Source organism: Engraulis encrasicolus, chromosome 10, assembly GCF_034702125.1.
Source record: "Engraulis encrasicolus isolate BLACKSEA-1 chromosome 10, IST_EnEncr_1.0, whole genome shotgun sequence".
Classification (NCBI taxonomy): Eukaryota; Metazoa; Chordata; class Actinopteri; order Clupeiformes; family Engraulidae; genus Engraulis; species Engraulis encrasicolus.
In genome coordinates, this window is record NC_085866.1 from 14,650,587 (window position 1) to 14,659,814 (window position 9,228).

Consider the following 9,228-nt stretch of genomic DNA (forward strand, 5'->3'; position numbering starts at 1 on the left):
ACACACACATACACACATAGGCCTACACACGCACACACACGCACGAGCACTCACACGCACGCACGCACACACGCACGCATGCAAGCACACAGACACACAGACACAGACACAGACACACACACACACACACACACACACACACACACACACACACACACACACACACACACACACACACACACATGGCTCGCTATCTTCTGCAGGCTATTTACCATGCCTAGGCATAAAGGGCGCTTACCAACATTAATGGCGCCACTTAAAGAATTCTCCACGCGCATACTAAAATACATAAAATGCACGCGCGCGCACACACACACACACACACACACACACACACACACACACACACACACACACACACACACACACACACACACACACACACACACACACACACACACACACACACAGAGACACACACATTTCTTCTTAGAGAAAAAAACAAAGGTAGTTTGCCCCATGTGTGTCACTCAGACGGTGAAAGGACATGCTTCCGAGGCCAGTCACTAGGTGAGCAGCAGACTGAGGCTTCAGCCACCGCAGGGGCCTGACCATATGCAGAAGCAGACAGAGCAGAGCAAAGCAGCACAACACACACAGAGAGACAGCGATAGGTAGAGACAGAGTAACGTCCATCAAACAGGAAATCACATCTCTCACTTCAGCCATTACACAAACTGCCACCAAATAATGACACAACGTGACAACAGCACAGGGGAAACTGTTGAAACTCTCCTGTGTTTCTTCAAGTCCTAGTCACCCTGCTTTTGGAATAAGACTACAGGGTATGGAAGAAGCACAGGTTTGTGGTATTCGTAAGAGTTGGTTGTCGTACACAGATCTATTTTTAGAGATACAGGATTGCTTTTTAAAAACCATACTCTGTTGCAGTAAAATCGACAACAAAACATTTCAGTAGAAAGCGGATGAGATGTTAACGTGAATGAAGAAAATAAAATCAATGTGAAAAAAGTATATAATACAATCAAAAGTTAAAATATCTAACTGCAATGAATTGATTTCCTGAATGGCTGCACAGACTTTATGGCACATGGTGTATGCCATAACACACAATAAAATATATACAGGAAGGACAATCGAACAACACTACTTTCATATCAGCTAATACCATCAGGCCTGCCTCATGAGACACAGATGGAAAATGATGTGAGCCAGGGTCAGCTTTCCTGAGATGTGCCTGAATTATTTGATTTGGTACAGATAGAGGAGGAGAGAGACGTGTGGCGGTGTTGGAGCCAAGGCTTACTGTAACGGATAGGGTTGCCAACTGTCCTTTAAAATACAGAATCGTCCCATATTTAGTTCAGTTCAGTTCAGTTCAGTTTTAGAAACAAAAGTACGGTTCTATATTGAGCTGAAATGGGGCACAATTTGGTTAAAATGCAGGGAAATGCATCAAAGAAATACACTATTTTCTCTTGGGGGGGGGGGTGCTCCAGGGGGTGCTCCAGACCCCCGCAACAATGAGGATTATTTTTCACAGAGATTTGGCAACCCTTGTAACACATGCAAGCCTGCATCTTACCTCGCTGATCCATTCAAGTCCAACCTCTCTCTGCCCATCAGCAGGATGGTTATATGCACTCTCTCGCTGGGTTTGATGCTCATGTAGACTTCTCAGCAACAGCAGAAACCCATCAGAGTCCAACCCACAACCCACCACTACCTCCACATCCACACAGTCAATTCCACAGAGTCAATTCAGCACTTAAAGAGTTAAGAGCAACTAGAAGAGTGTTACATTTTCCTCTCTACATCGGGGGGCTCAAACTCATTTCGGATCAGAGGCCACATACGGTCAATTCGATTTCATGTAGGCCAGACTAGTAACATAATTGTATATTATACAATAGAACATAATATTAATATTAGCATAATAATATGGCAAATGTACGCTTCATATTTAGAATCACATTTCACAGTCATCTGGAGGAAGATGTGCATCAGCAGCGTTAAGGCAAGGTGTTATAAATTGGCTGATACCAGAATGTGTATGAAACTGTGACCGAAACGTTTGCACTACACTTGGGTAGCACCTTTTTTTGTTTTTCTAATGCAATAAAAAGTTCAACATTGCATTCGGCAGAACGGTGTGCGAGTTCCCCTTCTTTGCTTCTGATACCAGAATGGCAATGACCAAGTCGTAGTGCATTACTAAAGGCCCTGTGTTATGTCATAGTATTGTAGTACCATGGAAGTTACTTTTCAGTGACTATTACAGTGTGCCACAGGAGGTACGGCGTGCATTAAGGGCCTACCTGTTAATACCAAGCAAAAAAGGCAAATTCGTTCTCAAGTATTGAAAACCTGAAATCTCATTTACCTACAGCACTTTTGTAATAGGATAGAGATTTACTGGGTTTTTTTACATTCTTTTTTTTGGTCTTTGTAAGTCTGGAGCCGTATTAAACCATCTGGCGGGCCGCATCCTGCCCCCGGGCCTTATGTTCAACTCCTCTGCTCTAGGTGTTGAATTAACACTGGGGAATTTACGGCCCACCTCCAGTCTACTCTTTCCCTCCCATGTCATCCACAGCCTGCATTCTCCCTCCACTTGTCTCATTGCCCACCCTGGTGAACTAAATCATTGGTCAGCAGGGGCCCCTGGTGCAGTTTAAGCCCTTAAGACGCGGCTTTATACATTTGCTGTTACCAGTATAGTAATGACCAAGTCGTGGTGCATTACTAAAGGGCCTGTGTTGTGTCATAGTATTGTAGTGCTATGGTAGGTACATTTCAATGACTATTACAGCGTGCCACTGGAGGTACGGCGCGCATTAAGGGGTTAAGCCCTTAATGCACGCCGTACCTCCAGTGGCATGCTGTAATAGTCATTGAAAAGTTAACTACCATAGTACTACAATACTATGACATAACACAGGGCCTTTAGTAATGCAACGACTTGGTCATTGCCATTCTGGTAACAGCAAATTTATAACACCGTGTCTTAACGGGTAAAGCGGCATGTCACCTCTCTCGTGTCTTTTTCTCTGTCTCTCCCTCCATCGCCTTGCCACGTGTCTTCTGGAGCCCAAGACCAAAGCCCAAAACCACAAAACAGAAACACACCAACATTTACTAAAACAAAACATCCAATACTTAAAGCAACCGTCCGTAGGTCTACCCCCACTAAGCTACACCATTGCTCTCAAGGCCTACTGTATCTAACTCTTGCAGGAGACGTAAAGGGAGAGTTAGGAGAAGGGTATGGGATCTAACTCTCCAACCCCAGGTACATGCCTCACCACATGACGCTCACTGGTCTCCCAATCCAGACAAAGGCACATTGACAGAAAGTGTGAAAAAAAGAATATGAGACAAAGATGAGCATGAGAGAACAACGACAAAAAAGAAAACGAGAGACGCAGATAGAAAGAAAAACATGTGATTCTGAATTAGACATAGCCCGAACAATCCTTCCATCCTTGATTCGAAGAATGATCTTCAACACCAACATAACCAGCCCTGACTTCTACACTCCTCCTCCATAAGGTCTGTGAACAACAGCAAGCTGCTACTGTACAGCCTTGCGAAGCACACACACAGAGGCACAAACTCAAGACACACAAAGAGGCACTCAAACACAGACTGACACACACGCGTATGCACTCACCTCTATGCACGCCAGACATCTCCTGAGGCTCTGGGGACGCTTGGTGGCTCTGCCACATATGAGCGTTACTCTTCTTCCTGTTTGTGAGCCTGAGTGATCGCGCATGCTAAACTTTCCATGACATCTCAATCTGAGGGCCACTCAAAACAGCCCAATTTGGCTCTTTCTCACACAGATACGCGCAGCTATAGATACGTACGTCCGTGGACAAAACAGGGCAGGTCTAAAAATAGGCATAGGCTTGTGTGTTTTAATTTTTGTACCGTTGATGTGAGTGATTGTCACTCAGACATCAAGTTGTTGGTACTTCATATTTCATGTGGTTCGCAATGTCTAATAATCTCAATTTCTTATTTTGTGTTCTAAATGAATGCATTCCATGTGATTCATATTTTGCGACGTGCAATAATCTGAGATACACTCCCGTACATGACCTCAAGCTTGTTGCTGCAAAATGTAGTATGGCAAAAATGAAAGCATTACCCTTCACAGATACATTCATAAAAAATGTTTAACAATTGTCACAAAAAAACATAAATGCAGCAGAAATCCTTTGAACATGCCACATCCAACATAACTGCCTGTGCCTGAGGTTTGCAGCCCTTAAAGGTGAATATCAAATATATCGTTTTATTCAGTGTCACCTTTTTAAGCACATCACTTATGTATAGGTTTTTCACTCTGCTTTTGAGGGCTGTGCTAATTATGGAAAAATCTAAAAAGGCAGAGGGGCTAGTTTCCATACTTGTGAGGACAACCACAGTATCCTTCCTGTGCGTTCTCTCAGTGCTGGGGAGGGGAGGGGAGGGGAGGGGTGTAGGTCTTTCACTCTTCTCTCCTGGTTCAGAGTGACAAAGGTATGGCGCTGTTTCCACACACATGCACACATGTATACATGCACGCACATACGTACATAGTACACATGCAAGTGCGAAGGTTTATACAGTACACAGACACAGATGCATTCGTCATTGCTGTAGATATGTATGCAAGCACACACCCGCCAGCTGAGTGGTTCTCCCAAATTGAGGACTAAAGTGACCAATGAGTGGAAGAAACCAGCTTTGTTTTTACCATCTCTATGGTCTTTGGTCCACTTCAGAGCCTTTGAACGTGAGCGTGTGTGTGTGTGTGTGTGTGTGTGTGTGTGTGTGTGTGTGTGTGTGTGTGTGTGTGTGTGTGTGTGTGTGTGTGTGTGTGTGTGTGTGTGTGTGTATGCGTGCGTGCGCTCTGTGTTGTGTTGTGGTACCCTCTGTGTGGTTAAGATACCTCTATCTGGAAGCTGGTTGACTGGGGGGATAAGGTGCAGGAAACTAAGCGTTCTTGCAACTCAAAATGAAACTGCCAATGGAAACACGCACGCACGCACGCACACACACACGCAGGCACGCACGGACGCGCGCGCGCGCACACACACACACACACACACACACACAAATAGGACACAATAGCAGATATGCATTTGTTGAAAAGTGCGACAATCATAGAGAGGTACATCCTAAGAGTACACCGTATTCCTAAAAAGGTAAAAAAACAACCAGAACAAAGAATTTAATAAAATAATCAGTTTTATTTAAGATGTCATTTTTTTCCTACAATACAAAATGTCTCATGCAAAGACTGCGGGAAAGCACATCACTGCACATTGCGGACTGAGATTAGGTGAGGTAAGACACACACACACACACACACACACACACACACACACACACACACACACACACACACACACACACACACACACACACACACACACACACACACACACACACACACTGTGGTTACATGGTGCTGAGAAAAGCCATCCATCCATCCATCCATCCATCCATCCATCCATCCATCCATCCATCCATCCATCCATCCATCCATCCATCCATCCATCCATCCATCCATCCTAGGCAGTGTGGCGGTAATCTTTCTCCACAATAAAGCTGGTTCCTACCGTAGTTCACCCACCCACACCAGGCAACTGAGTGCAGGTCGAGTGGGTTGATCAGAATTTTTTGGTGAGACTTCTTGTTCGTTAGCAATCTTTGATTCTGTTCTGCAGCAGATGAAGACTACAGATGCCTGTCTGTGCACCGCTTTTGTGGATTGTACAATCACAAGCTGTCACAGGTAAAGCCAAAAGAAGAAACAAAATCAAACAAACAAAGAAAGAAAAAAACAAACCAAAGCAAGCATTTTCAAAAAAATACATAAAACCCTTCTATAACACAGTAATCCTGTCTGAAGCGTATAATAAATAACTAGCATACTTCAGAAATACATTCAACGAGGCGTGAAAAACAGATGATGAAACTAAGGCATCACTATGAGGATCTAAAACAACTCACAACAGATTTACATCGCCCATGCATTCAAAAGAACTCAAAGCTGAAAGTGCTTTCTGGGGTGACAAAATAGAACAATAGTATAAAAAAATCCCACATATCATGGTTTAAACAAAAAAGTCTTTCACCATAAATAAAAAACAGCCATATAATCACACCGCAGATTTTAAACACGTACTAGAGCGCATACACACACACACACAAAGCGGATGCCATATATGGCCAAGGCGACAGTTCACTAGACCATGACAACTGAACACACTGTGGTCAGGTATGTTTGCCTGCTACAACTGCTCTTTTAATTTCCAACACCCAAATAACTATGTGTGAGGAATAAAGATGAAAAGAACATTAAAACGCTAAATCATTTGATGTAGCTTTCACATAAAGCTCTGTTTGTTTTGCCCATGCTGCTATTTGGTATGAAGCTGTGGCATGGCCCTTGGATGTGTTCCACTCATTAAAAGCAGTGTGTGGTGGGTGTACGTACTTGCTGTAGTGTTTGCGTTTGGTGTGTGTGTGTGTATGTAGGAGTATGATTATGCGCATTACAGTGCCCCATACCAAAACATGAGGTAGCCAGTTTACTGTGGATTTAATGAGACTGAAATACACAAAAAAGCCTTGCCTGAAAAAAAAAAGAAAACAGAACTTAAAAGACATAGACAAAAAAACAGAATGAGGCCAATGAACAAAGACCGCCTTGTAAGAAAGTGTGAAAGTGTGAAATTTCTTTACACGCGCTGGTCATTTCAATTCTTTGTATGACCAGCTCATGCAAAGAAATTGACAATAAAACCGACTTGACTCGACTTGAAGTGTACTTTAAAACAAGGTCCACACTTGGTAGAGCCAGAGGTGTGTTCTCCTCTTTAGCGCCTGCGAGACAGTTAGCGATCTTGCCTCTACTTCTATAGATAACAGTATAGTGGCTAGCTTCTTCTCGCCCATCGCTCTCGGGCCTCTCGGCTCAGCTGGTCCGAGTGAGAGGCAAGAGTCTCTCTGCAGCTTGTGGTCTGGTCAGTATGTCTGAACAGGACGGAGAGATGAGTGAGTCGGTGTGTGTGTGTGTGTGTGTGTGTGTGTGTGTGTGTGTGTGTGTGTGTGTGTGTGTGTGTGTGTGTGTGTGTGTGTGTGTGTGTGTGTGTCTGTGTGTGTGAACATGTGCATGTGCGCGTGTGTGTTTTTGTCCGAGTTTGTGTGTGTGTGTGTAAGTTATAAAGAAAGAGAGAAAAAAAGAACCGGACAGAGAAGTGTGTGTGTGTGTGTGTGTGTGTGTGTGTGTGTGTGTGTGTGTGTGTGTGTGTGTGTGTGTGTGTGTGTGTGTGTGTGTGTGTGTGTGTGTGTGTTTGTGAGAGAGAGAGAGAGAGAGAGAGGGGCCAGGACAGGTAGACAGAGATAGAGAGGGAGAAAAAAAAGAAACTCAAAGAAAACAACGCCCACGACATTTGCTAGCATTTTTCCATGAAGAGGTCCTTCAAAGGATGCACACTGAATAAGCTGTGCAATGAGGAGCACAAATGCAGCATCTCCTTTTCTCACACACATCGCACACGCATGTACTGCATAGACACACACACACACACACACACACACACACACACTGCGCAGCACAACAAACGCATACCATGACTGGCTTAGAAAAGGTCAACCTCTTCAGAAATGCAGAAAAACAAAAGAAATGGTGCTACAAAAGTGGCACAAGCCACAACTACACACACAGAGAAAAAAATATATAAAAAGAAGACAAGAAAGCCTGACATTCATTTGTCGCAGATTCACAATTTTTTTTCTTTCTCCAAACGGCACGTTGAAGGCGAGAGCACCTCTGCTCTGTGAAAACATAATGGCAGCATCAGCAACAATCAGCGAAAAGCAAAAAAAATAAAGCGTCACAGTGACACCAATTACACATAAAAAAAGATTATTATAACAAACGTTTTTTTTGTCAAATGTAAAATATGTACAACACTGTCCTTACTTTCCTTACAACCTGGCACACAAATGTGAAAACGCACAAATAATAGTATTGAGTACAGAGTGATTGTCCTTGTCCTTTGTTCAACAAGCCCAACCCCATGTCTGCTGTCCCTGTTGGGGGGCCCAGAAGATGGAGGTGGTCCGTACGTATTAGCTGCCGGACGGGGGTGGGATAGGTGGGTGGGGAGGGATGGGGCTATAAAGTTGCCCCCTCCCTCCCTCCGTGGTAACCAACCCCGCTCCCTTTTCGTTACCACAGCGATGAGGTGTCGCTTAGTAACTGGGCTCGTCCATGTCATCGTCACTCCAGTCCGGCGGTGCGTCGGTGCCAAAGTAGCGGTCCCCAAAGTTACCTTCAGGGAAGGGAGAAGACAAAAAGGTGTAAACCTGAGTACACACACTAACACTATACACATAAACAGTCGTGACTCAGTGGTTAGAGCACTGGGTTGGCAACACAAGGGTTCCCGGTTCAATGCCCGACCGAACCACGGCTGAAGTGCCCTTGAGCAAGGCACCTAACCCCCACATTGCTCCCCGGGCGCCGCTCAGCAGGCAGCCCACTGCTACGGACTAGTGTGTGTACTTCAATGTGATTCACTAGTCAAAATGGGATAAATGCAGAGAAAGAATTTCCCCTACCTAGGGGACCAAAATTGGCTCCAATCCAAATTGGCTCCAATTGGCTTCATTTTTAAACAGACAGTTCAAACACAAACACAAACACAAACACAAACACAAACACAACACAACACAACACAACACAACACAACACAACACAACACAACACAACACACACACACACACACACACACACACACACACACACACACACACAATTAAATTCAAATACATAATCCATACACACACATGCACACAGGTAAATGGAAATGCAAATACTTAAGCCACACATACAAACACACACACACACTCCCACACACAAAACACACATCGAAAGTTCTATTTCAACTGAATATACATAGTGTAGGTGTATAGTGAATCAAAGGTCTTTTGTCAGGATTAAGTGGAAGGAAGAGTCAGCATCCCCACTCTATAGCTTCTAGTGTCACCAAAGGGATCTGGGCCTACTACACTTTCCTCCCCAGAGAGAGGAGATGTCAGCACAATACGCCGCCTATCAAATATACAAAAGTGAAAATGAGACGCTGGCAAAAAGGTGATAAGTACGGCACATCTTATGAAACTACAGCACCAACATCAGTTGCCTGATAGTGGAAAAAAAGCACCTCAGACAGTCAGTCAGTCAGACAGATTGTCAAG

The 9,228-nt window shown here is 44.1% G+C and overlaps 1 protein-coding gene across 4 annotated transcripts in view; it reads right to left on the reverse strand.

Moving 5' to 3' along the window:
- Nucleotides 1–5,184: 5,184 nt before the first annotated feature.
- The window catches only part of uckl1b (uridine-cytidine kinase 1-like 1b), a 59,191-nt gene continuing 55,147 nt past the window's right edge, over nucleotides 5,185–9,228 (reverse strand). For all 4 annotated transcript variants that reach the window (XM_063208117.1, XM_063208115.1, XM_063208116.1 and 1 more), the window contains exon 15: nucleotides 5,185–8,300. In XM_063208117.1, coding sequence (XP_063064187.1) covers nucleotides 8,221–8,300 — 80 coding nt within the window. In that variant the 3' untranslated portion in view covers nucleotides 5,185–8,220. The remainder of the gene's footprint in view (nucleotides 8,301–9,228) is intronic.